Genomic DNA, 27,862 nt, shown 5'->3' with positions numbered 1-27,862 from the left:
CATTCAGCTCTGAGAAAGAGGATCAGCTTGGTGAGGCGTGCTTGCTGGGTTGTTTCAGCAGCAGAGGGCTGGGTCTATTCTGTGTCATATTTAGGTTGTGTTTTCCTTAATAAGCATCCTGAAGTCCATTACCAACACTTTTCAGAGCTAGGTCTCTTTGGGACACCTTCATTGCCAAAAGAGATGCCAGTCTTAATGTCTCTTCATACACCGTGCTGGAATTTGCATCTGCAATAGGAATAACAATGCTTTTGACTGGGTAGGGTGGGGGATATTTATGAGATACTGTGTTTGAAAATACACTTAATCAATACTCCTAACCTTTCAAATAACAACAACAAAAGGCCTTTCTGGGCTTTAACACTGTCACCAAGTGCAGTGAACTATTACTACCTGCTGTCATTTTAAACTGGTGAAAGGTATTGATGGTCCCTGTAAGACTGATGATGACTCATAACTGTTCATGATGCAGGCTGTTAGCATAACAATTAGTGGGGCTCCAGGAATACAGTGCATGATGTGGAAATTTCTTATGGTTTTGTCCTCCTTTAAACTAAGCTGGCCTTTCCAGTAGAAATAAGTTACTTGTAATTAATAATGCTCTCCCCTGCATTCAGCAAAGTCTTGAAATGCTTTCATGGTTAACACAGTTAGTGCAATGTGGTCATCACTTCATGTATGTTTGAAATCTGAGGGCGAAGTGGGTAAGGAGGTTCAGTGGAATCGTGCTGCATCACAAAGCCCCAAATACCCCGCTTTCTTTCATCTTTTCACTTAAAACTCTGGTGAATATTTAGAGGCATGTTTAACAGCAGACTGGTTGGGGGTGTATAATTGAACCTCCTTCAGCCGAGCACAGGAGCCAAATGCCACCCTTCCAGCTGTACTCACCAGGCTCATACCTGGGGGAGGCAGTGGAGACAGTGAATGCACAAGAGGCAATGTAGAGTTTAATATGATTTTCTTCAGTGGTTGTTGGTTTAAGATCAGCACTCGGAAAACTTTGCTTGCCACAAGAAAGCACTGCCTGTTTTGCCAAATCACATTTCCTTATGATTTTAGCTGCCAAAGTCTGATGAATTGCTGTAGAAAACAATGGTTTACGCTATTTATAAACAAAGACTTCAGGATTTTGGCAGACATAAGGAAATGGTTTGTAGCTTTAGCAAGTCTCAAGATGGCAGTCACTAAAATCATGTTAAAAATCCTACAGGAGGGAAGAAACAAAATGAGAGATATAAGGATGTTTTTAATGGTATGAGATCCCACAAAGCCTGCCAGGACTAGAAACAAAATAGTTCATAGCGTGCCATTTCTAAATGGGAATTTCCAGTTTTCTCTAAGTATAGAGCTTACTGTTCATGGGCTTTTATGAGATAGGATCTTAAAATTAAATAAAAGCTGTGGTGTAGCGTTGCATTTTTGGCCATTGTCCAGGATTTTTTTTTTTAAGGAACTAATGTCCCAGATCTAGTCAAGCGTAGTTTCTAATCCAGTATTTTGTAACTCTTCTTGCAGTCTGATGGCTATAGGCACGGTGTCTTCCAGAAGCAGTTCTAGAAATATATCTTATATACCTGTTTTCACACTCTATAGAACTGACTGGCTCCCACTTTGTGAAACTTTGCTCCTTCTACAATCAGAAGATACTATGAGGCATTGATGACCAGATCAGGTGCTAGGTTGGTGCATGCTCCTCATACTCAAAAGCAGCTTCAAGAGATCTGTGCCAACAGGACAGATTGACTGTTTCTGTAGCACTTGGTTGGGTTTTCTACTGCTCAGAACTCTGAAATACTGAGTCAGCACACACAGCTTTCTGTAATATCTGCAGTCATGAACACACTATAGAAATATAAGTCCTGAAATTCTGATAAAGATTGTTCGCTGTTGAAACTGGTTGTTTCTGCTTTTGCTACTGAAAAGATATCAGGTGCAGTCTTCATCCCAAACATTGTGTTCACAGATCAAACCTTAATTGATTTCTGTCACTCTGTAAAGACACTATCAATAGTATTTTGTTTATCTCTATCTTAAAATTTTGTTGCTGTTTGTTTGTCTGTTTGTTTTAATAACAGTAATTTACTTCACTGGTTTAAGATTATGTTGCTCCCAGCAGGCAGAATGCTTTGTCAAAGTCATTATTTGGCTGCAAATGGACTGTATTCTGTTCGTATAATGCATCTGATGTTAGATATTTAACATATAGGCCAGAATCCTACATATTTCATCCTAGCCCATAAATCTTGTCCTATTTACTGCGGTTATACTTCTGCAGCCACAGACTGTACAAAGTTCTAGCTTGGTAGGAAAATTGGAAGGTGTTCCTAGCCAAGCTGCAGGAACACTTACTTTTTGTGAATCATTTTGTGGTATCTTTTGTAGTTTTGTTGGCTATAGGTTTCTAGAAACATATACCAAGTGTTAGGCAATTAAGAAATTGGCAGTTGTTTGAGAGGCCACGCAAACATTTCTCAAATTGTAATCTTAAGATTTGGTGCTTACTAGTTAAACTTCTCAATTTTTTCTGACATTACATAAAAAAGAAAATGGTTTGAGAAATAATTGCCTATTTTCCACAATTTATTTTTTCCAGAGCAGAGACATCCTACCTTTGATGTTCTTAGGAAGCTCAAAACTCCACCTACTTTCTTTGCTGCAGCCAGACATTCTGCCATGTTGAATGGAGGAGACGAAATATATGCAAACTGCATGGTAGTAGGCCAAGTAAGTTTATGTTTGAACTTCATGGAAAGGTGAGAAGCTGAAGTCAGTGCCTTAGAGTTGATGCAGAGCTCCTGGATTAGTATTCACATTTCTTATCAATTTATTAGCAGCACTGGAGGTTAGAGAGCATGCAGACCAAACTGTATTTTAGATCAGTGCGTTGCACCTGAAATACCTCTTTATGGTCACACTTCTGTATCATAACCTGGGGAAGGGGGACTGGTCCAATCTTAGTCATTGTGTGTAGTCGAACAGCTGCAAAATTTTGGCATCATGAGGCTGTGTTTTAGTGAAGGCTGAAGTGATCTATTTGTTTATAATGTACTGTGAGCTTTGACTTGGGTGAAAGTTTGAATATAGGAATAAGAAATGATAAGATCGTAATGTTAGAAAAAGGCTGAGATTTTGAGGTGTGATTTCTTTCTCTCGCTTTCTCTTTCTTTTTTTCTTCATGCCTTTGTGCTTTCCTCTCTCCCTCTCCCTCTCCCCATTCAAGCACTACATACACTGCAGCCCTCTGACTGCTGAGGCAGAAGTTTCTGTCAGATGTCAGTATGTTCAAAATGCACCTAAAGTTACTGAGAGATGCATGAAATAACGACCTAGGAGTGAGTAAATAGCAGGGTACTCTTTATGAATATCAGTGAATCCTTGATTTTAATAATATTGTGGTGGTAAGGACAGAGCTGCAGAAATGCTCATGTTACCCGAGTGTGTTGCTGGTGGGACCTTCAGTTTGGATTACCACCCTTTCATAGCTCAACATGTAACCACTTTAACTTAATTAAACTGCTGACTGGGGCAAAATTCTCCTTTAAGCACTGCTCTGCCAGCATCACTGACCCACTCTGTGGTTGTGTGGAGTGGAAACACTGCCTGCACAGTGATAACTTTGGAGGGAGGAGCAGCTGTAAAACCTGGGAGAAGAATTTTTCATTTATGCATCTCATTTGCACAGCACAAGAGAACTACCTTTGATTGCAAATATGGACCGCTGTAAAAATGTCAGCAGTTCTTTCCATCTCTTATGAAACATTGTTATGAATGGGATAATACATCTCAAATGGGGCTGGAGAGAAGGTAATCAATCATCTGAAAAAAGAGGACTTTGGAAACACTTCCACTCCTTCATTTCTTCTTGCTTATACAGGTGCTTTTGGGAGGTTGTCTTCACTGGCTTTTCAATATTATTCTGCATCTATCTAGACAGCAGTAGTGTCTACCTAAACGACTGACAACAGACTGAATTGAATATCTTATGTAGATTTGACAGAGAATTTCAACCTTAGTTTCATAAAGAATTAAGCGTTTGTAACCAGGGTCTAAATCCTAATCCCTGTTCCTGAGAAAACAGTTTCTAGCTGCATTCTTGGTTTTGTGCCAGAGAAAGGATGCCTCATGGCTTGCAACTGCTTAATGACAAAAAAAGAGAGATTCCTTTCTCATCCTTATGTGGAGAACCTCAGTTTCAGGTCATGCATTTTTATCTCAAAGGTCAGGGAACCAGTACGGAAAAAATAAAAGTGTGCGTAATGTATAGGCTGATTTTTCCAAATTAAATAGTTTGAATTTTCTTCCATATGTTCCCCAGACTAATGTATTATGCATATTTTTTGATTGACTTCAAAATTTTTGGTTACTATCAATTACTGTCAATCCATTACTACTGTCATGCAAAACAGCAGCACAAGGTCTAGAACTTCTTAGCCATATAATTTATCTTCAGTTCATGTGGTATAAAAAGATCTATAAATTCACATGCTACAAGAAGTAACAGAGGAAAAAAAATGAAATAACCATAGAATGGCAAACTAACCTGGTCCTTGTTCCCTGACAAGATATCTTGTTACTACATTTTATCAGCATTTGCTTTTCCTCTGCAGGTTGGGGATTCAAAGATGAACTCCATTCATGGAGATAGTGTCAGCAGTGAAACATGTTTGAATTCCACCAACTCAGCATCAGTGGCAAAGAGCTCTTCAACTCTGTCTCTGGAGGAGAATGACCAATATAAATGTGATCCCAATGAAAGAAATCAAACGTCAGTAAAAAACAGAAAAAATGTAGGTTTAAGGCATACTGTTTTACCTTCTGATCTGTATGGACCAGATTCCACACAAGACATTCCATACAAGACATTAATTAAGAAGAGAGGTCGACTTTATGCTGACATGAAAGAAAAAAGGTATGGAATTGACTCAATAATATGGCCAGAGTAAGAATTGTTTACAGTAATCTTTTATTTTATAAGATGAGGCAGAATCTGTAGTGATAAATATTTTTTGCAAGGTAAAATCACTGTTCATTAACTGATATTTAAATTGTCTTAATGATCTGTTTTTATATGGTAGTTATGAAGACTTTTATTTATCTTTATTTTATTTACAAACAAAAGGTGTCTTCTAAGCAGATTAATTTTTAATGCAAATTTTATATATTTTTAACCTTTTTTCTTGTATGTAATATACAAAGAAAAAAAAATCAGCTTTTCACCGTAAGTTTCCATTATGGTGTTTTTGTCAGAAATTGCAATTTCACCCTGAGTTTTTCTCACTTTTTGTCATTATTTGGGAATAGTTTGACTATTTGTCATTAAGGGAATAGTTCAAAATCCATTGAATTCTGTAGGAGTCTTTTCTTTCTTGGCACCTATATGTGGAAGGAACAGCATATTCATGAATTCATATACTTTTTAACCTCAAAATACATAGTACACGGTACAGTTCATGTTTCTGATAGGTTCAGACTTTTCTGCTCTTGTGCTGATACAAAAAGTGTGAGGCCAGCAGAGCCAGTTCTCTGAGGACTCTCCGTCAAATGGCTTTAGGTTATGCTGGTTATGCTGGGAACTGACTGGCTTCAGGAATGCAGAGAGAACTTTGGAGAAGAAATGATCATTTTTGCTTTTAGCAATTGGTTAATACCGTAGGGAAAACCAAACCAAAATAAAATAAAAAACAAAAACAAAACAACAAAAATCAACCAACCAACCAAAAATAAACAAACAAAACCCAACCAAACAACAAAACAACAACAAAAATGCTGTATTGCTGCTCTGGGTAGAAGAGACCTGAAGTCCATTCCTTTTTATGCAGAAGTAAATTTGAATTTGTATTCCACTTTTCAGGAGTGTTTGGACTAACTGGACATAGGGCACCATATCTATGTAAAAACGCTTGGAAAGGGAGCAGTAGAGGCTATTCATCATTGTTGATCAATATGATTCAAAGTGATCAATAACATTTTCTCTGTCATAGTCTTTCTTTCCTTAAGCAACTATAAAATCCCACTGGGAGGAATGTTGTGGCACGGATAAGGCAACAAATATTAGACTAAAAGTTGATCTTTCTCAGACCTTTCTGTTTTACTAGCTATGGGGATAAAATGCACACTACCATAAATAATCTTCTTTTGCCTTTCTGACATAAGCATTCTTTCTCCTATACTTGTTTAGTTATTCCTGACTTTGTAAGACCAAGGTCAGGTAGCTATATATAAGCTTTAAGAGCTTATATGAATTTTCAGAGAGATGTGATTGACCTTGATGTATCCACAGTGTAAGTGATTCAAATATTGTACATAAAATGAGAAAAATCAGTATGTAATTTCAGTGGCATCTTCCTTGAAGGATCTGGGGTGATGTGGCAAGTTAATTAGTAGATCTTTAAAACATCTTTTTATGTCAGAAAAAATTCCTGGCTAAGGTACCCCTAGTAAGACATGCACTGCTTGCCTATTGACATAGACATGTATTGCTTTTCCAGTTTTAAAACATGACAATAACTGATAATATGGTTGAATAACATTTCTGAGAAATCACATATGATATTATTTGGAAACATTGTGAAAGATGGTCTTCAGAAATGTAATAAGGAAGTAATTTTGGACAGTATTGATAGATTTCTCCTTTGGCAAACTGAATTGTAGTGGTGTGGGAAGGAGTTATTGTGCTAATATTTCTGGTAGAAACTCTGGCTATTTAGAAATACCACACATAACTTAAAGTTTTATGTTGTAATGCTGGAATGTTTTTGCAAGCAGTCAACCAGTCTTTCCAGTAGCACTGATGAAGAGACCATGAACTCACACGTGCAGCCAATGTGACCCGACGTGGGAGACCTCTTGCAGCCTGATGCTGCTGAGCAGTCTTATTGTCCTATTCTGTACAGGAACCCCTGCCAATCAAATTATCTAGATGTTCGATATATTGATTTAGCCAGAGATTTTTGAATATGTTTATAGAATCACAGTAGAGCTTGGGTTGGAAGGAACCTTAAAGACTGTCTAGTTCAACTTTCTGACATGGGCAGGGACACCTTCCACTAGAGTACATTGCCCAAAGTCCTGTCCAACCTGGGCTCAAACACCTCCAGGGATGGGGCATCCACAGCTTGTCTGAGCAACCTCTTCCATTGCCTCACCACCTACATATGCTTTTAAATGTATATATTTTGAAATTAATCTCATAAACTATTTCAGACCCTCCTTCAGATCTCTGTTTTCTTTTCCATCCCCCATCAATTCACAGGTGTAGAAAAGACTTCTGTGAGTAGCCGCATGGTATGGTTTACATAAACACACATGCGCACATAGGCACACAGCAAAATCCACACATCTATGTATCTTCCTGCTGAGATCTGAGCTAGTTGTCTTGGTTCTCTTTATTGTTTATGTAGATTGGCAGGTACTTGTGTGGAACAAAATATCTCCTTTTAAGGGAGATAACTATCATGGTTCTGAATATCATTCTCCAGAGGTGGCTAAATGTGGTGGGAATCTGGGTGACTTGGACAATGCAAATATCTGTACTGCAGATCCACTGGGTTAGGTCAGATAAGTCCTGTGCAAAGTGACCAGGTGATGGGAAAAATGTGAGGGTACTCAAGAGTGTGACTTGGGTTGTCATTTATCAGAGTATGCAGACGTATCATTGCTTTGTGGCATTAAGGTTGAGACTGATTCATAAAATCCATGAGACTTAAAGACTTTGTTGTCTGCTTCAGTTCAAGCCTTGATGACCTTGAAGTAGACAGCGGAAATGATGGTGTTTTGGACAGACCCCACATTTCCTCCCTTCCCCTCGGACCTTCAGATGTGAAGGCTTGCAGCAGAGATGGATTAGACTCTTCTGAGATGAGCAGTGATTTTAATATCAACCAGACAGAATTGCTTTCCTTATCCACCAGTCTGCAAACCAAGGTATGTGATACTGTTTTGATGTGGATTGTCATCCTTTTAAGTTAGTCACTGAAAACATACAAGCAACTCCTGAAATCTGAAAGTGAAAATTCACTTCCGAGGTGGACGTCACAGCTGCTAGTCTCTCCAGAGAACAGCATGGGCAGGGATGTGGAGCAGGGGCTCCATGGTTGTGGCCAGGTTTGTCAGCAGCACAGGGAAAGGGTCACCAGAGACTGCCTTCACCTTTGGAAAAGCATCATTTATCAGAACTGTTTCAGAGGAAATAGATCAGGTTCAGTGAATAAGCATTTTCCAACCAAAATATATTGAGTTAGAAAATGTTTAACCAGCTGTAGTTATGTGAAAGGGTAACAGCTTTGTAAAGAATAAATCCAGTCTGCTGCCTACCATAAAACAATTCCTAGACTCATGGAGGGTCAGCTGGGTTTTGTACAAGGACCAGTGCAGATCTGTCCTCCAGGTTACAGTTTCCTAAAGCATTCTGGCTACATTTGTTTTCGTTAGACCTTGGTGCCATTTCTGTCAATATCTGACACATATACAGAGTTATTCTATATTCATAGAGATTCTTTATATTTTATTAGGCAGGCTACTTGTGAAACTGTAGTTTTATCTGACCTTCAGTATATAATTACTTGAAGGGAGAAAAGAAGTCCAGCAAGAGCTGAATTCTGTTAGGGAGACTTTTAAAAGCAGTATAAGCAGTTTAGGAATAGCCTGTCTTGAAATTTAAATGATGCATCAAAAATCAGAGGGGGTTCCTTTCAAGCCATATCATTGACATAGTTGGGGATCAGAATGTTTTTTCAAGCACAATCAAAAAAGTACGGGAGAAAAGGAGAAAGAAGCTAACTGCTTTCTTTTGAGATTTATCACTACTTACCAGGACAGGGTGTTAGTCTATATGGTATGTTCTTATGGTATTAAACCACAAAGAATTAGTGGTTCCCATAGGAAAAAACCATAACTTGGTCATCAGATAGATGTAATGGTGCACAACACTGGATGGTGCTTGCCACCAAACGAGAAAAATGTAAGCTTCCTCTTAGTCTAACCTGCACCCAGAAAACATTTCCTGAAATATACCAGAATTTCTTATGACAGAAGTATGGCAGGCTCTTTTAAGAATTCAAAGTAGACAAAACCTGTACTTGAATTTAAGACTTTAATAAAGCCAAGTAAATATATGTGTGTGGTCAACTGTCTCTTTTAGAAATGTTGCCACTGATTTATTTTGGTTCCGTTGCTGGCAAATTTCAAACCGATACAGGTTCTCATTTGCTGCAATTTGTTGTAGGAATGCTCACTTTCTGGAATTCGGTCACGCTCCTATTCCTGCTCCTCACCAAAAGATGTATTAGGAAGACCTTACATTCCTCAGGACTTCACAGTTGGTGATTCAAATGAAGGTCAGTGCCAGCTCTGCTCTTGCTTTTCATCTGCACCCATGTTTGCCTGCTTCAGACCCAGTGCTGATGTCTTTACTCAGGCCCGTTGTGTCCCCTCGGTACCTGTGTGCACAAGGTCCATGCACTCATAGACCTCACTAGTGCCCGTGAATGAAGGGTTTAGTTGCCCTCAGGTTCCTGTACCACCTTCCCTTGCTTTTCTCCCATGTACTACCTCCTCATGCTGTCCCCCAATACAGCAGCAGATTCTTAGGAGGACATGTGAACTGGGACAGCGAGACCATTAGTCAGAAAAGGTAATGTAGACACTAATCTTCTTTTCCAAAGAGCCTTACCCTAACCTCCTGCTGTGTGCCCAACAGAGACTGAAAGAAGGCTAAAGATGATGCGGAAGCAGAGTCGGAGAAGGCGAGTGGCCCCAGTTTCACTTAGATCCTGGCGAATCTCTAAAATTGTTGGCTTTGTGGTCTTTTTCATAATCAGAACCCACCCTCTCCTTCAAACAAAGTTGGAGGTGTCTTGGTGGGGATTCATGCGTATGACATCTGCATGCTGTTCAAGCTGAGGGTTGGGCTCAGCCTGTTTCTGATCAGATTGAGCTGTCAGATTTATGAGTGAACAGGTGTTTTCCCACGGAAAAATTCTGTAAGAACATCACATTCTATTCCAGTGTTGTCAAAATGACTTTTCTGCTTAACCTGTAATGTCTTACAAATTGTTTCTAACATGCTTTATTCTGAGTAAGATTTTATGTCCCCTTGAAATGAGTACTGTGTGCTGCAGCATGTAGTTGTGATGCATTTTGTCACGCCGCTTATGTATTTGCAACCATTCGTATCCTACAGATTAGTGAAAAGTCTTTGAAAATGCAAGGCAGAAGGAAATAAATAAAGTATGTCACAGAAGCAGAGGATGGCTGATAAGCAGAACCTTGTAATGTGTGTGCTTAGAGTTAAAACCTTTGACCTTGTTGCCAAAGGGACCGTTGGTGTCACAGAACATTAAGTTTCATCCAGACACCCTTACCTACTCCAACCTGATCTGGGCTTGAGCCCACATCCTGTCCATTCTCTCCTCCCTTCCCCCTAGGACTGTCAGTGCTAGACATTTCCCTGTGTTGTTGGAAACCTCCTTCTCCTTCTCCTTCTCCTTCTCCTTCTCCTTCTCCTTCTCCTTCTCCTTCTCCTTCTCCTTCTCCTTCTCCTTCTCCTTCTCCTTCTCCTTCTCCTTCTCCTTCTCCTTCTCCTTCTCCTTCTCCTTCTCCTTCTCCTTCTCCTTCTCCTTCTCCTTCTCCTTCTCCTTCTCCTTCTCCTTCTCCTTCTCCTTCTCCTTCTCCTTCTCCTTCTCCTTCTCCTTCTCCTTCTCCTTCTCCTTCTCCTTCTCCTTCTCCTTCTCCTTCTCCTTCTCCTTCGGAAAAAAGCTGCTCTGCAGCCCACACTGCAAATGTAGTGTGCTCTGCACTCACCAACTGCTGGGAGCAAGGGCCATGGATGAGAGGACATCCTGGACTCTGCAGGCTACAGAGGGGCTGTGTCTAGGTCCATTTGGGTGTCTGCCTGCTGGAAACCTGCCCCTTCTGCCCAGCTGCCAGCTCATGAGGCATCTCACTCAGGGCCTGGCTGTGCCAGAGGGAGGCACTGCTGACCCTGTACATGGCAATAAGGTGTAAGCCAAAGAGAGGAATGCACGATGGCAACAGGCTGGTCTTTCTCACACCAAATATGATGAAAAAATGGGAAATCCCCATCTATTTCTGAGGGAAGCTTTTTGATATGCTCAGGTTTAAAACAGCTGCCTGTTTTTATTCAAGAAGGTATTACCAGGCCGTAACAGTAAAGGATTTGTCCCTGCTCTGTAGATGGTGTGCTCATGAACAGTGGTCGATCCCTCCTTCAGGCTCTTACACTCTCTAAGTCAGTGTCTCTGCTCCACCCCTGTAGTAAGTACCACGACAACCCCACGGCGCTGTTTTGCATGAAGCTGCCTTCATCTTCCTTGGGCACCATGGTCTTCGTGTCTTCAGAAAGCATCCTGCTGCACAGGTTTTGTTTGGCAGCTAACTGAGATGCTGTTTTGGTCTCGCTGCTTCTTTGACTCTGGCTCTCGCTAACCTGAACTACATGTTTGTCTGAAGACGTGCTGATTCCGTGGAGCATGTTTAAGTTTGTATCTAACCTTAAACATGGCACAGTCTGATGCTTCAGGTTAGCTGTTTAAGTATCTTTCTGATACTTTTCAAGTAATCTCTGCAAAACTAAATTACTTCTCATATGGAAATAGTAGAGGAAATTCTAATTTATCAAAACAACCCAGCTTACCTATCTATCTATCTACTTATTTATTTATTTTTGTTTTCTAGGTAGTTAGCTGAAAAGTGTCTCCTTGAGACCTCTCCACTCTTTCCAGGGTGTAAACGTTTAAAAAGTGACATGGTCTGTGCAGTACATAGGCTAGTACTGTTCCTCTTTAGGAAAAGGTGTTTTTTTTTTTTTTTGTTTTTTGTTTTTTGTTTTTTGTTTTTTTAATAGTGTTCTAGATAAAGCTGCATTAAACAGGCAATTGTGAATGTTAGAAGAATATCATGAAGATATATTATGACAGATCTGCTAAAAAGCAAAATGGAGTATGAATCATTCAAGTCTGGGTTGTTAAGAAAAAAAAATATATTTTTTATTTTTTCTTAAGACTGTTTGTAGAGGCTGGCATTTGCTGATACCTGTCTATCTCAGTTCTATCAGGTTCCACCAGCTAACCGCAGCCCAGTCAGCAGTGGCGTTACCCTAGAAAAAGCTGCTTCTAATGTACCTATTTGTTTTTGCTTCCCTAATTTTAAAATGACATTGCAAGCGCTTAATGGCAAGCTTACGGCCCGGTGGAGGTCGCGTGTTTCCCGTAAACGTGGTGTCTTCCCAGCCTGATGTTGGTTACCTGCTTGTGTCTTGCAGAGCGAGCGTACAGCCTGCCCGAGCACTCCCGGGAGAAAAGGTAGGATGCTCGTCGGGCACGGGTCCCCAGGAGCCGGGAGCGGGTCTGTGCAAGCGTGCTGCCACCTAGGGAGCCGAGCGGGGAAAAAATAAATAGTGTTTATCATCTTTGTAATAATGAGAACTAAAACCAGAATTAAACACTGTAGCTGTAAATGTCAGACGAAGCAACCCCCATCTAGGTTCTGCTCTGTTTCCCACTGGGATGAGTTGTTTTTGCTGGTCTGTGTTTCTAGGATTCAGGAGGAGGAATGGGATAAGTATATTGTTCCTTCAAAAGCAGAGCCTGAAAAATGTAAAGTGAGTCGGACTTTCAGCTTTCTAATGAACAGAATGACTAGCTCGCGGAATAAGTGCAAGGTAATTTGAGATTTATGTCTATATTATTATCTATAATTATGTCACTGTGATTAAATTAATTGTAGATGAGAATCTAAATTTTTATGTAGACATAGCTTGTTCTTTATTGCAAAAAACATGTAATAGGAAGAAACATCAGTCTTTATCTTGTAATTTTAAAACTTATGCAGAATACCCTCAAAAGGCCTTCATATTAGAAAAACAGCTTTCCTTTTAAATGATAGCATTAGCAAAACAACATCAACTGGTGCCGGTGCCATTTTTCAATGTTATCAATAATTTCATTTTACTGTTTAGCCAAAGTTGAAATGTCTTTAGAAATACCTTTAAGAAATAATTTTCTCTGCTAAATAAAATTAAAAGATATATTCCTGTTCTTGTAATCATTCTCAATAAGTGCTCAAGTCTGTAGCATGGGCACTTAGTCATTGTACGTGGGCACTTAATCAGTTGAATTTCCTTTATTTGAAGTTAATGGTACTTCTTGTATGAGTAAATGCTGCTTAGCATTAAAGAGGTGCAGATTCAAGGCCTGTTTGGTCAAACATACGTGTTATGAAAGGTAGATGACAATGTTTGTGGTTTAATCTTGAGACACCTGAAGTGTAGATGAATGGCATCAATTAAAAGATTGAGGGGTGGATTTGGCCTGTGGGTTGTTTCAGCAATTTTGCAGGCTTTCTAATGCACACTGCTGTGCCCCAGGATATCCTAACATATGTGGGTATGAAGATGGTTAGCAAACTACTGCTGGGGTGAGATCTTCCCATGAGGCAGAGCTGGCTCTGAACACATATGTCCAGTCCAGCAGCCATACATGAATGTGTTTCTGTGTGGTCTCCTAAAGCATGACTACCAGAAGTGCTCAGAGGAATGTATGCTCACACGAACAGAAGTACTGTAAAAATAGTCAAAAATTATTAAATCCATTAACACTTATTGAAAATAGGTTATTTCCGATGTCATTTAATATTTGAAGACAGTTTGCATAAGATTATGTGAATGCAGCTTTAACTGCACAGGCATGAGTTTGCCTGTACTCCTCAAGAAGATGCAAACAAACAAACAAACAAAAATATTTTTTGTATGTGGCAAGTCAATAAGACTTCTTAAATTTTGTTTCCTGGCCCTTTCTTTTTTGCAGGTTTTTAAATGCCAGTCTTCCTTGTGTTAATGCTTTCTCGCCTAGCTGCCAGTGAAATTAATGCCTTCATCGTTTTAGAACTTTAACAATGTCAGATGTAATAATATATTATAGTATTATAAGTCTTCCAGAACAAGGAATGAATGCTTTAAGATCCTTTGCTCTTAAGAGAATGCTGTAGTGTTTCTAAGGTTGAATCATTTTATCTTCTTTCCTAATGTTCTACCCCCCCCCCTTTTTTTTTTTTTCTTGTCTGTGCTGTTGGGGATGAAGACAAAAAATAAAGATACCAAAGATAAAGAGAAACTGAACAGACATAATTTTATAAATGGGACTTTCTCAGGAGTTATGCCATGTATGGCCTGCGAAAAGGCTCTCCTAGGAAAGGAGTCCCTTCAGTGCTCTTGTAAGTAGTTGCTAGCTTTTGTGTGTGAATTTGCAGTGCTCTGAAACCTGCTTTGGAGATCCTGGTTCAGTGTTTTATGTCAAAAAGAAACCTTGCCTAGATTTGGAAGTACCTACTTCATGTAGTGGGCTGAGGTTGGCAGGGGAGAAGGGGGTAAGGACAGCAGATGAAAACTTCAGAAGGGACCACAGTCATCTCCAGGCAGAGACTTCTTCCAGCTGTAGCATCACAGCAGCCTCAAGTATACTTTAGTAAGGGGATCTGAACGAGGAAAAGTGATGAAGCCTCAGAATAACATCATCTGCAGGCTGAGGACCCTGTTCAGGATCAGGCTTTGAAATGTACCTTCTCTTTCAGATTGCAACATGATTGTCCATAAAAGCTGTAAGGAGTGTGCTCCTGTTTGCACCAAGGTAACTTCCTACACCACACTGTTCTCTTTAGAGAATATTTGCTTTCCAAGGGGTTTAGAAACAAAGTGAAGAAAAAACAGAAAGCACAGGAAGCCTTTGCAGACCTAATGCTATATATGTATGCAAAGCGTTACAAGGGCATTAAACTGTCTAATGTGAACAACACAGCAAGCTCTGTGCTTGAACCAGAATTTCTAGAAGAGGGTCAAAAATAAGTTTAAAGTGTTATTTGTATTTTTTAAGAACTGCAAGGGCAAGTTGGAAAACGGTGTGCCTGGAGGGTACACAAAGGGATTAAAAAGAAAGGCTGCCCAAAGTCATGGACATCCCTTTTGCAGAAATGGGGTCCTACATGTGTGTAATAATGGAAAGCAGTGGGGACTTCGGGAGGTGACCTAGTCCATCTTGTTACTCTGGGGCAAGCTGACCTTTAGCTAACAATTTTGGCAGATGTTTTTCTGATGTGCTCTGGAAAATCTCTCATGGAGGAGACTCCACAGCCTGTCTAGGCACTCGCCCCCAGTGTTCAGCTGCCACTGCAGACAGAGCAAAATCAGGGCTAAAAAATATACAGGCTGCTTCCCTTTAAGTAGGTGTGCAGATATGGTGAAGTTATCATAAGAAATATGTCACTTTCAAAAATAGATGTGTAAGGTCATTGCCCGCATGGAATAAAACGGGTCTAGCAAAGAAGTATGCCACAGTGATGCAGGTCATTCTTCAAATCACTGGAGTGTGTCTTTCTGGTGTAGCTGGGTTTTGCATCATGGTGGCTTGCAGGAAGAATATTTCCACACAGAGTCTTCAGGGTAAACAAGGCTTAAACTGGATGTAAAACAGGTATTTTTATTTGTTTTGTTTATAGCTCTCATGTTATAGCACACATTTCTAGCCAACTAGAGGACACTAGGAGAGCTGAACTGGCAATTTTATTTATTGGGACTGATAGGTTATTTGTCAAGAGGAGACAAGAGCCTTTCCGCACCATTCTTGTTGACTCATCTCAACAAGAATGAGATACAGAAAACATTCACTGAACCACCTCAGGTGAAATACATGTCTAAGCACAACAGCCTTTCATGACAGGTTTTGCAAAGCACATTTTGGAAGGATGGTTGATTCTGCCTCTTGACACCTAGCCCAGACTTCCTCAGGCAGTATCCTGCCACAAGTATTTCAAGTATATTTGAATATAAAGCCCTGAAGATGATCTCCTTTTCTTGCAGCCTTCATGGCAATATTGATACATAAAAAGCAGCTTATAGTAGCTCAGTAATTCTCTTTGGTATAAATAGATTCAGTTTTGTATTGTAGTACAAATAACGTTTTATTTTGACTTAGGTTTATTTGATATTTTTTGAAATTAGGAACATCATTTAGGACCATTTTCTTGAAGCCCTTTTGTGTGATGTTATATGTAAGTGAATTACTAACTTGACTATTTAGTTATCTGTCTGCTGTGATTTCATTGTTATTTCAAAAATAATTCTTTTTCAGAAATCCCAGGAGAGGTACCATAACAAAAGCAAGCCCCAAGCTGGTGTAGCAAGTAAGTATTTTTGTAGGCTAAGATGTGTAAACGTGGCACTTCAAAGTTAAGCCTCTTTGAAAAAATCAGGGGAATGACAACAGAAACTGTCCTTCATCATTCATGGGAATGGAAATCAGAAGTAGCTAGTTCTGTCTTGTGCTTTTGTCACTCACCATATGCATAGATATTTGGGTCTTCTGGTGTTCAGGTTGCAATGTGAGAGCATGTATGATTAGATATTGTTTTCTTATCAATAGTAACCACACTGGAGCTATTCTACTTTGCTGGGAGACTTTTCTTTATATTCTGTGGTAGAATATTACAGTCTTGCACCATGTTTGGGAGGACATTCCTGGTACCTGGTATGGGTCTACAAGAAAACCAGAGAGCATTTTAGTTTAACTATGTTATTAATATATGCTATACATTTTCAAAATGCTATTTTGTGCTTTGCTTCATAGATTCACGGCTTGGAGATATTCCACAGCCTGTGCTGTTCTCTGTGCGTCCTTCTTCCTCTGTGCCTATTGGACTGTCTGCTGGGTGGAGGGAAGCCTTGCCACAGTCCCACTTATTGTCCAAAAGTGTTCCCAGTGCCAGTTCTGAAAGGTAGAGGGTAGCCACCAAGATTCTTTGCTAAATATATCATTCAGCATTTCTGGGAAAATTGCATCCATTAATTTTTTTTTTTTTTCCTTTTCCCCTGCTATGGAAGATCTATGCCATTTCCTGAGGAAGACTCTGAGACTAGTACCTGGAGGTCCAAGTCGCGTTCTGAGGAGATGTTACAGGCATTAGGGACCTTTTCTTCAACAGATACATTTATGATGGAAGGTGAGAAGTATTATACAAATGTTGCCTTTTATAACCTATATTCAAAGAGCAAAATAGGTCATTATTTTTAATTAATTACTTTAATATTATTTATTATTATTTTAATATCACTTAATTATTATCATTATTCCTATATAATTAGTTGATACAGGAAGGTGCTTATAAAAGATGAGCAACCTATTTTTGCTAGTTAAAACCGAGTCCTTCATTAAAGTGATACAATCAGACACAATAGTCTTAAAATATAGCTTTTTCTTTCTTCCTGGTAACTAAATCTTTGAAAACTTTTAGAATATTTTTGTATGGTGTGGCTACTGGAAAAAAATAGGGTAAATATATTTGGCATCCTTGCAGAAAAAATATACTTTCTTTCTGCACTCACCTAATTGTTTCTATTGTCAACATACATTGGAAAATATAAACCTACATCCCTTCTGTTTCCCCAGTAGCCTCCAGTCTTGCCCTTGTGGCCTAGAAGGCCAATGGTATCCTGGGGTATATTTGGAAGAGTGTTTCCAGCAGGCTGAGGGAGGTGATCTTCCCCTTTACTCAGCCCTGGTGAGGCCACACCTGGAGTATTGTGTCCAGTTCTGGGCTCCCCAGTACAAGAAGGACATGGAGCTACTGGATCGAGTTCAGAGGAGGGCTATGAAGATGATGAGAGGACTGGAACAGTTGTCATATGAGGACAGGCTGAGAGAACTGGGCCTGTTTAGCCTGGAAAAGAGAAGGCTGAGGGGAGGCCTCATCAATGAGTATAAATATTTGAGGGAAGGGTGTTGAGCGGATGGAGCCAGTCTCTTTTCTGTTGTGCCCAGTGACCGGACAAGAGGCAATGGGCTCAAACTGAAGCAAAGGAGGTTCTGGCTGAATATGAGAGGGCATTTCTTTACTGAGAGGGTGACAGAGCACTGGCTCAGGTTGCCCAGAGAGGTTGTGGAGTCTCCTCTGGAGACGTTCAAAACCTCTCTGGATGTCTGTGCAGTGTGCTCTAGGTGATCCTACTCGGCAGGGGGTCGGACTTGATGGTATTCAGAGGTCTCTTCCAACCTCAGTCATTCTATGATTCCAAATCTTATCTCCCACTGGTAAACTGCCCTCCAAAACGGATACACATCCTTGTGAGGTGAACAGATATAGGCATTTTCTGTAGGTAGGTGAGAGGCTAAATTTCAAAGATGAAGGGAATCCTTTCACAAAAGGTAGTGTGGATATGCTATGCAGGACATCTGCAAAATGAATAGTGATCCTCCAAAATCACAGATACTTTCGAAAATGATGGATTTTATTTTTAAATTTGAAAGGTTTCTTCAAGTGAAAAAGGGTAAAAGGATTTAATCTGAGAAGATTTTGTTTGTTTGTTCTTCTCCCCTGCTGTCACTTTTGCATTTCAATACTACAGTAATGCTATTGACATCTGGCAAGCATTTCTGTTATAAAACCAATTGCCAGCATTTGCAGAAGTTGCTTAAAGTTAATTCCTATGATTTGATGATTTGTCTCCTTTATTTACAAATAGATGTGTGTGTGCAAAGGAGTGTCCCTTAACATTCATACAGCTGGTATATATGAGATAAACATTTTCCCACAGATTATGTGGATTCGTCTCAGTGGACTGACCTCAGCTCAGATGCAAGAGAGTTTGAAGCGGAGTCCTGGAGTCTTGTTGTGGACCCAGCATTCTATCACAAACAAGAAAAGGATGTCATCAAGAGGCAGGACGTCATTTTTGGTCAGTATATCAAAGCTTCGTGTAAGTTTGGAAACAACTGGGTGTAGAAAATGCACTAGGGAACCTGACGTTTTATGTCTGGAAGAATGAATGGCTCAATTTAGAATAATAAGGCTCAAAGAACATTTTTGTCACAGATTATGATTTATTCTAGAGCTAAGGAAATGTAGGAGCGTACTGTTTACCAAAGACATGCCTACCCTGTTCACAGGATGGTTGAGGTTGGAAGAGACCTCATCCAGTTCCCATTTTAATCAGTTGCTATCCTAGCATGCTCAGTGGGGTACAACTGAGAAAGCTGCATTAGAGCTCAATATATTAAGTCTTCTCACTGGCATAATCTATTAGGTTTGAGGCTCACAAAGGAAAATTGATTATGTGCGATATATGATATATAATATAACATATCACAGAAGGTGTCTAAAATGTTCAGGTGATTACTACACTAAGCTGTTTTCTTTTATGCCGCAGAGCTGGTGCAAACAGAAGTGCATCACATCCATACCCTGTTCATTATGTCTGAAATATTCAGGAAGGGAATGAAAGAAGAACTACAGCTGGACCACAACACAGTGAATAAGATATTCCCCTGCTTAGATGAGCTACTGGAGATCCACAAGCAATTCTTCTTCAGAATGAGAGAGAGACGGCAGGAATCATGTGAAGTGGGGAATGACCGTAATTTTGTAATCAGTAGAATTGGAGACATCCTTGTGCAACAGGTAGAGACATCAGCTCTGTTAATCCTTCACATAGTCAGGGTTCTCAAATACAATTTACTGAGTTTGAAACTTTTTTTGGGGATGAGAAGAGGGCTAATGTTGCCTTATTAAATTCAATGTCCCCTTAAGGTTATGGCAGGGTGAAATAGCAATGAGAGAAAATAATTACTGACAGGTAACTGATAACAGGTGGACGAACTTGTACATGCATGGTACAAGTGACAAAGAAAGTGATGAATTTGAGATTCTGTTCATGATAAAAAGCTGCTCCCATGGATTGCTCAAACAGTAGCAATGAGCTCGTTTTGTTAACAGCTAGGCAGAAGTGTGAATAATTGATCATGGAAAACAAACTATCCTTTCATTTCTTCATTTCATAAAGTGGTCTGGAGTGGTGTATCTCGGGTTGCTGCTCATTAGAGGAGGGGTCGTCACATGTGCTTATGGTAGCTGTAGTACTGCTAGCTAACTCTGCTTGCTTGCTGCCAGCAGTTTGGTTCCTTGCAATGAGTGCAGCTTTTCACCTTTTGGCAGTCAGTTCTCACCCTGCTGAACTAAAGAAGCTGAACTATTGATATCTGTTTTATAAGTGATGGGGAGATCAGATGAATGCAAATAAGCCTCAAAGGGATCATGTTTGCAAAGGAAGCAGTGTTATACTAGTTGGTCTAGCCATTATTTGCAGGATTGTCACACTTGTGCCCTCTACAGCTTACCTTCCTCTCCTTACTCCTAAAATGGCTAGCCCATTTTTTGTTCTGTGGTGACAGACCCTGTTAGTGACATTCAGAGAACTTGACAAACAAGTAGCATAGAAGTTAGAGGTTCTGAGTATGTACAGAATATATTAATCCTTGGTATATACTTTTATGTTAGTTGCGATGTTGAGCATGATTTAATTATTAATTTCTTCAGTTTTCAGAGGAAAATGCAACCAAAATGAAGAAAATATATGGGGAATTTTGCAGCCATCAGAAAGAAGCTGTTAGTCTCTTCAAAGAGTTGCAGCAAAACAAGAAATTTCACAATTTTATTAAGGTATGTTTCCACATGAATGTGATCCCTATGTAGCCTTTATTTAAAATTCAAGGATCAAAGTTATATTCACTATCTCTCTTTTAGTAGTCAATAAAAATGTCAAGTTTTTTTCATTCTTAATGAGTGAGCTAATAAATTACAGTTTTCTTTCAAATGTATGAAAGCTTTGGCATTCAGTATATATCACATACGTGTTTCTGTTGTAGCATACCTCATCCCTCAGGGCAACAAATCTTCCTTGGGGATGGTTCAGGTAACCCAGCATTTCATTTCAGTTTAGTCTAGCATGTTGAGATCATATTTCTTATTAGTCAGTTGGTGCTTTGATAAGCATTTACTACTTAAGGTATGTATTTGTGTCTGTACAGCTGAGGAACAGCAACCTGTTGGCACGACGCCGAGGAATCCCTGAGTGCATTCTGCTTGTCACTCAGCGAATCACCAAATACCCTGTTCTGGTTGAAAGGATATTGCTGTACACAAAAGGTGAATAAAAGCTGAGTGTTGCTTCACATCTGTAATCATAGTGCATTTCTAATGTAAGGAATATGCACTGATACAATTTATACAAAGAATGAAATTCACTGTTCTGTAGAGAAACACAGCAATGTAAGTAACTACTGTTCAGGCAAATATCACCTAAAGTGTGTGTCTAGTATACATAGTCTTTGCCAAAGCTAGGATGTGAAAATTTCCAGGATTCCAGTGAGGTAAGTCCTAGAAGTCCAGTAGAACATGTTTTAGCAAAAGATCTTGAATAGAGGATGTGAATTAATTCAGGCAAGTATGTGCATGTTCTTCAAAATGAGATACAGTGAAGGATCTTGTAAAATTAGGCAAATTATTGTTCGGCTTTTCAAACAAAAGTTTGAATAACCCTGCAGTTTTGTAGAATATGTTAGAAATGCTAGAAGCTTACAGATATTACCCTCAAAATGGGTAATAAGTGAATATTGCAGAAAGTTTTTATACAATATTTCTATATTGCAGAAAGTTGCAAAATTTCCTTGGAAACTGTCTTTGAAATCCCTGAAATCCTATTTTAATTTCTTTTTAACTCTTAACCAGAAGAGTAATATATGATTTAACTTAGTTAAAAAAAAAAAAAAAAAAAAAAAAAAAAAAAAAAAAGAGATGCTAACAGCTCATAAATATGTCAGAAATATTCAATGTTTAGTTTTGACTGATGAATAAATCTGAGGTACCCGTCATCTTTTAACAGGCAAACCAAAGGCAGATATCTCTAGTATTTCTAGTAAGTTGATTACTGTGTTCAAGTTAAAATGACATATTTATCAATTTAAGCCTTGCATCATGTTGATTAGTTCCAAGAAAGTAAGGAATAATACTTTCTATTGAATATGTCAGCTATTATTAGTTTGTTTATTTTTTGTTTCCTACAGAAGGAACAGAAGAACATAAAGACCTGTGCAAAGCCCTTCATTTAATTAAGGACATAATTGCCGCAGTAGATTTAAAAGTTAATGAATATGAGAAAAAGCAAAAGCTGTTGGAAATTCTCAGTCGGACTGACAACAAAACATACACAAAGCTGAAGAGCGGCTATGTTTTTAGGAAGCAAGACTTACTGAGAAAAGAGAGTATACTTCTTCATGAAGGTTTAGTGTACTGGAAAACAGCTACAGGTCGTTTCAAAGGTATTGCATCCTAGCAGTAAAGTCCTCCAACTCTTTATTTGCAAGTAACATATAAAGATTGTTTGGTTTAAGAATGAAAGTACTTTGTTACACTGCATTGCAAACACAGATTTTTGGGTGAATGGTAGTGAGAATATTGTTGGAAGAATAGTTCCAAAAGCTGTCATGTTTTATAGGTAATCCCCTGTATATTTAAAATGACAAGTTTGCCTACAGTGCCTGGGAAACTGTAAATTTTGTACATTCTACTATTAGTTGCATTTTTTCTTCCAGACACTTCTTTTAGTTCCCACAGTTTGCAGCTTCATCCCGTGAAGTAGCTTCTTGACTTACATATTTATATTCTTCACAGCATTGACTACTGAAAATAAGGCATTAAAATTACATGCGGTTCTTCAGTGGTACTGGTACACAGACAGTGAAAAAGAAAACATGAGGGCAAATATGGCCAGAGCCCAGTTTTTACATTCAAGTTCACAGTCTGATTTTCACTTTAATCATATGTTGGGATTGTCTTTTTTTTAAACTTACTAGTATTTGTTGTAAGATTTATGAAGCTATCTCCTCACTATTACTCCAGAAATGCTTTCATACTGTGCTGCTACAGGCAAAACAAAATTTGTGTGAGTTGTTCTTTGCCAGGTTGCCTGTCAGTGGCCTGGGAAATGTGGGGGGATGTTTGAGTGAGGGTTTCTGCTTTCCATGGGACAGTGCTCCAGCACTGTGCTGCAGGAGGGTGAATAGTAGAAAGTGGGGTCTTTCCCAGGAGGCACAAAGTGATGTCTTGCAGTTGCTTTGTGCAGACCATAGGGCAATCCAGCTATTTCCTGTTTAGTTTACTGTAGGATTATGTGGGAGACTTATTGAACAGGATTTCTTCCTTTTTAAAGTATAAAAGAAGAAATTAAGTATAGTGTTAAGTATAACCCTTCATTAAAAAAAAATCTTTTACTTTTCTCATTTTAAGACACCTTAGCTCTGCTTCTAACTGATGTGCTGCTGTTCTTACAAGAAAAAGATCAAAAATACATCTTTGCAGCTGTTGTAAGTATATTACCAGACTTTTGAATATATACATTACATTTTTGTTTGTGTATTTCTCAAATGTGAGGACCCTTTCTAGGTTATTCTGAAATATTGTTTTATTTCTTTAATCCTGGTAGTATATTCAGAACGGTAATGTACCAGTATATGGAAAACGTGGTTTATTTTCAAAATTAAGAAATCTCGGGGAAGAAGAAGGATAAAACAACAGAATGATGTTTAGCGATGTGCCTCATGTGGTTATGAGGATGGGAAGCAGAGCAGGCTCTTTCAATTATCTAAAATAAATTTTAACTTCTGGTTCTGTTAAACAAAACAGAAGAATAATTTGACTGCAAATGTAGTAGTAAATACGCATAAAATATATGACAGGTCGTGGACTGAAGTTCCCAAACTTATTATAAATACTATATAAATACAGTGTGTCAGTATCATTGATCCCCTGGGATTTATTTTTTAGCGCATACACAATGCTTTACTTGTTTGTGAATACTGTAAGGTATTTAACAAAAATAGTTTAAAAAGATGTCTGAATACTCATCTTTTGCAGCCATATACTTGGTGAGAACATGCATAGGCTGAGTTTAACAGTAGGAGAATTAGTTCAGTTAATTCAAAAATATGCCTTATTATAAAAGTATGGTATTTTATGAGAAACCCATTTATTTTTTTTAATATACTGTGACTGTTTCCCCCAGGACCGGAAGCCTTCAGTTATCTGTCTTCAGAAACTCATAGTAAGAGAAGTAGCCAATGAAGAAAGGGGGATGTTTCTGATCAGCGCTTCATCTTCAGGACCTGAAATGTATGAGATTCATACCAGCTCCAAAGAGGAACGTAACAGCTGGATGAGGCATATTCAAGATGCAGTGGAAAGGTAGAGAAAAAGGCTTTTGGTTTTCCCCTTGGCAGTCCAAAGCAGATAGGAGGTCATTTGGGTATTTGTTGCAGCGTGCTCTCTCTCCTGCACTGCACTGGATCTATCCTATGAGGCTGGGTTCACAAACACCAAAACCTCACCATCACTTCTGCCAAACTACCCGTTTTCTTCTGTTTTACCACTGAACCTACAGACCTTTCTTGCTCCCCATCAGATGTCCTCACCTGTCATTTTAGGCTTCTCTCACCTTTCCTTTTGGCACTGGATGCTTTCTTGAGTTCTGCAAGTGTCCATACATCCATTCTGGATAAATCCCCAATTACACCTTGGTATTAGTTCCTTAGGAATGGCAGGGAAAGCATTGCTCCGTGTGGGAGCTGCAAACCTGCAGGAGGGCCAGCCACCCACTCACTGCATGATGTAACCTTATCAGGATTGAAAGGAATCCTTCAGTATTGTTCATACCCAGTTACTGCTTTTTAAAGAAGTAGGCAAATGGCATGCTGCTGGATTGGAGCAAAAGTTGATGTTGATGTTGTGCGATTTATTATGAATGCAAGGCTGTACTGAAGATAATTATAAATGTTCAGATTTTGCTTTATCCACCTTTGTTTCATCTCTAAAGATGTCCAGAGGAAAAAAAGGGAAGAAAAATGAATGAATCTGATGAGGACAGACGTATTGCTGAGGCCAAAGCATCCAGAATTCAGAAATATCAAGGTGCGGTACCTTTCCTGCCACTCTGAGACCTCCCATGTCCTGAGAGTTTAGGATGAAGGAATAACATTCACGTGTTGGCTGATGCACTCAGAATGGCTTAATATGCAGAGTCACAGCACAGAAAGCTAGGGTTGTCTGATTGTATATGGGAGTTGCCTGAAAAAGAACCATTTTTTTCCAAGTACTTTATATTTTTACTACATTACTGTGAGTACAAAAGAAAAGGTAAAATGGCTTATTTCAGAATAAGCGCTAAATTTTGCAGATCAGCATCAAGGTCAGATAGATTCCTATTTGTGGAAGTACCTCAAACCTCCAGTAACTACTTTTCTACTTGTTTATGGCAGTACACCTTTGCTGCTTTTATTTTTGTCTAAAATTATCACTAATCAAGACAAATTTCACTTCCTTGTTTCCTGTACACCTAATTTCCACATCTTTAAGTGCTGTAAGGAGAGAAATTTCACCAATGTCCTTCCTGGAGAGAGAAACAGGGAAGGGCATCCTCCACTGAGAGCAGATGTTCTTTGATGTTGAGACAGTGAATTAGCCAAGTGCTTTTCCAGCATTGCTTGTTGTGAGTGTAGCAGGAGATAGCTGAGTGCTCCAGAACACCGGCAAGGCCACCTCATCAGGATAGGGCAGTTGCCTGGTCCTTTGTCAGGCAGGACAGACTATGGGTTGAATTTGGGTCCTAGCCACTTGCAAAAGGTATCGTGTAGGTCTGTTGCCTAGCTCATTAGCAGTGTCTGTGTGGTGTAAGCATTAGAAGTGTGAATGTCCAAAGTACTTTGCCTGCAGGTTAAAAAAATATTAATATGCTACTCAATTTTTGTTGACAGAATCACTGAGTAACCAGGACCAGCAAATCTGCAGCTGCTTGGAAGACAAGTTGCGTACCTATGCGGAACTGGTAGATATGATTGGGTTAAAGGATGTTCATGTAGAGCCTCACCTCCTTATCAAACTGGATTTTGGAGAAACTCCACAGGCTGTTTCACTGCTGGCAGCAGCACTCAGAGAAGGTGAGTTTGTATGGGAATAGTGGTTTCTGCCCTCTCCAAATGAGATTTCCAGATAACATTTTACATTTCCAAGTAACAAAATACAGCCATGTTGGCTTGCCTTGCAATTCTACCAAGTCTCAAGAGCTGGCAGTGTCAAAACTTGGCAAATGATGCTGAGGAAAAGTCTCTTGAGTTTATACTTGTCAGGTGCATAAGATCGTATCTGCCAGACTGTGACATAAGGGATATGTTTAGTGCATAACATCATATGTAAGCAGGCTGGACCGTGGTGTTAGGTTGTATCCAAGGAGTGTTTCCTTAACTGGACTCCTTGCAGTACAGCCTGGTGAAGAAGATAATGGGATACAGTGTGATACTGCATCTGATCCCTTACCCTCACCTGCCTAGGTTGATTTGATGATAGGTCTGGATCATGTAGGGTCATATACAAACCAAACTGCAGATGGTATTGGCAGATTTGCCAAGACGCACCTGCCATTGGAGGAGCTGTGTTTCTCTGCATAATATCTAGCAGGGGCTGTATAGCCTTGTGCCTACAGTGCTGTCCTCTGAAGTAAGGAAGACTGGTTTTGGTGATGTCTTGTATAGCTGGAGGTTTAGCCACATTCCTTTTAAACTTAGCTGACATGAGTCCTGATAAACTGAGCCATATCCAACATAGGGGTATACTCTGAGAAGTACTGCAAGATTATAGCATCACATAGACTGAGATCTGTGAGCAAATAACCAGCTGTCAACCCTAACAGCAAAGGTTGACCTCCATCATCATTATGAAGCCAGAGAATAAGTTTGTTGATAGACTTTGTCTTTAGATAAAGAATATAAGGTAGTGATGCCATAATAGATGTGATTTTATCTAAAACAGCAGCCTATACTGACACAGCTAATTCTGCCCACTTTTAATTTTCACTTTCTTTCATGATACTCGTACTGTTGATGATGTCTTTTCAGCCCACTATAATGAATTTACAGCAATGTGTGGAGGATTATTTTCCAGAACACAAATACTAAGTCCCTGAGCTAATAACAGACTCTCTAGCAGTAAAACACTACTCAGAGTAGAGAAGGATAGAATTAGGAAATGCTTAGGCGAATTGGATATATTCAAATCCATGGGAAAGATAGAATAAATCCAAGTATGCTCTGGGAGCTGGCCAATATCTTTGTGAGGATGCTTTCTATCATCTTCAAAGGGTCAAGGTGACCAGGAGATGTTCCTGATGACTTGAAGAACACAAACAGCATTACACTGTTCTTCAAGAAGGAAGATAAAGGGAACTACAAAGCAGCCAGCCTCAGCTTAGCCTCTGGGAAGATGATGGAGGAAATACTCAAAGAAGCCTTTTCAAAACATGTGAAGAGGTGACTGGCAACAGCCAGTATGTATTCATTGAGGGCAAATTGACTAACTTGATGGCTTTTATGATGAGCAGAGATCAGCGCATGTTTTTACCTTTATATCTGCAAGGCAGTCAATGTGGCCTGCACTGGTTGTAGTATCCTTACAGCCACATTGGTGATGTAAGGACTGCATAACTGGTTGGAAAATTGGCTCAGAGGATTTTGATCTGCAGTACAGTGTCCAGCTGGCAACGTGTTATTAAGGGAGAGGGAATCCCTAATAGGGAGTTAGGGATGGATATTGAGACCAGTACTTTTCAGCATATTATTAGTGAAGTAGCAAAGGAATTGAGTAAACTCTTGGCAAATTAATGACTGACAGCAAATGAGGAGGAGTGATTAATGTGCTGAAGATACCTCAACAGAGTGGGAAAATGTGCTGAGAAACCTCAAAAAAATTACAGAGACTATGCAAAGTTCTGCATCTGGGATGCAGTAATCCGTGTATTGGTATAGGCTGCATACTGGCTGGATAGAAAATAGCTTTGCAGAAGTGCACCTGGGAGTCCTAGTGAACAGCAAGTTGACCATGAACCAGCAATGTGCCCTTGGGGCAAAGAAGGCCAGCAGGCTTGTGGGCTGCTGCAATAGGAGAAGTGTTGCCAGCAGGTTGAGGGAGGTGGTCCTTC

At 39.4% G+C, this 27,862-nt stretch overlaps 1 protein-coding gene across 7 annotated transcripts in view; it reads left to right on the top strand.

The window, feature by feature from the left end:
• Positions 1-27,862, top strand: part of ARHGEF28 (Rho guanine nucleotide exchange factor 28) — a 130,080-nt gene that overhangs the window by 73,252 nt on the left and 28,966 nt on the right. For 5 of the 7 annotated variants that reach the window (XM_084503447.1, XM_084503444.1, XM_084503446.1 and 2 more), the window contains 21 exons: positions 2,597-2,727; positions 4,611-4,912; positions 7,731-7,926; positions 9,227-9,338; positions 11,197-11,277; positions 12,284-12,323; positions 12,559-12,682; positions 14,100-14,232; positions 14,590-14,645; positions 16,143-16,194; positions 16,638-16,785; positions 16,892-17,010; positions 18,602-18,742; positions 19,214-19,464; positions 20,380-20,502; positions 20,871-20,988; positions 21,906-22,160; positions 23,128-23,204; positions 23,903-24,081; positions 24,710-24,804; positions 25,647-25,829. In XM_084503447.1, the coding sequence (XP_084359573.1) occupies positions 2,597-2,727; positions 4,611-4,912; positions 7,731-7,926; positions 9,227-9,338; positions 11,197-11,277; positions 12,284-12,323; positions 12,559-12,682; positions 14,100-14,232; positions 14,590-14,645; positions 16,143-16,194; positions 16,638-16,785; positions 16,892-17,010; positions 18,602-18,742; positions 19,214-19,464; positions 20,380-20,502; positions 20,871-20,988; positions 21,906-22,160; positions 23,128-23,204; positions 23,903-24,081; positions 24,710-24,804; positions 25,647-25,829 (2,916 nt within the window). The remainder of the gene's footprint in view (positions 1-2,596; positions 2,728-4,610; positions 4,913-7,730; positions 7,927-9,226; positions 9,339-11,196; positions 11,278-12,283; positions 12,324-12,558; positions 12,683-14,099; positions 14,233-14,589; positions 14,646-16,142; positions 16,195-16,637; positions 16,786-16,891; positions 17,011-18,601; positions 18,743-19,213; positions 19,465-20,379; positions 20,503-20,870; positions 20,989-21,905; positions 22,161-23,127; positions 23,205-23,902; positions 24,082-24,709; positions 24,805-25,646; positions 25,830-27,862) is intronic. The other 2 variants (XM_084503448.1, XM_084503445.1) reach the window with 1 other exon arrangement.

The sequence above is a fragment of the Aythya ferina genome, assembly GCF_964211825.1.
Source record: "Aythya ferina genome assembly, chromosome: Z".
Taxonomy (NCBI): Eukaryota; Metazoa; Chordata; class Aves; order Anseriformes; family Anatidae; genus Aythya; species Aythya ferina.
Note: the sequence above shows the minus strand (reverse complement) of the source record. Positions and strands in the feature narration are given on the sequence as shown.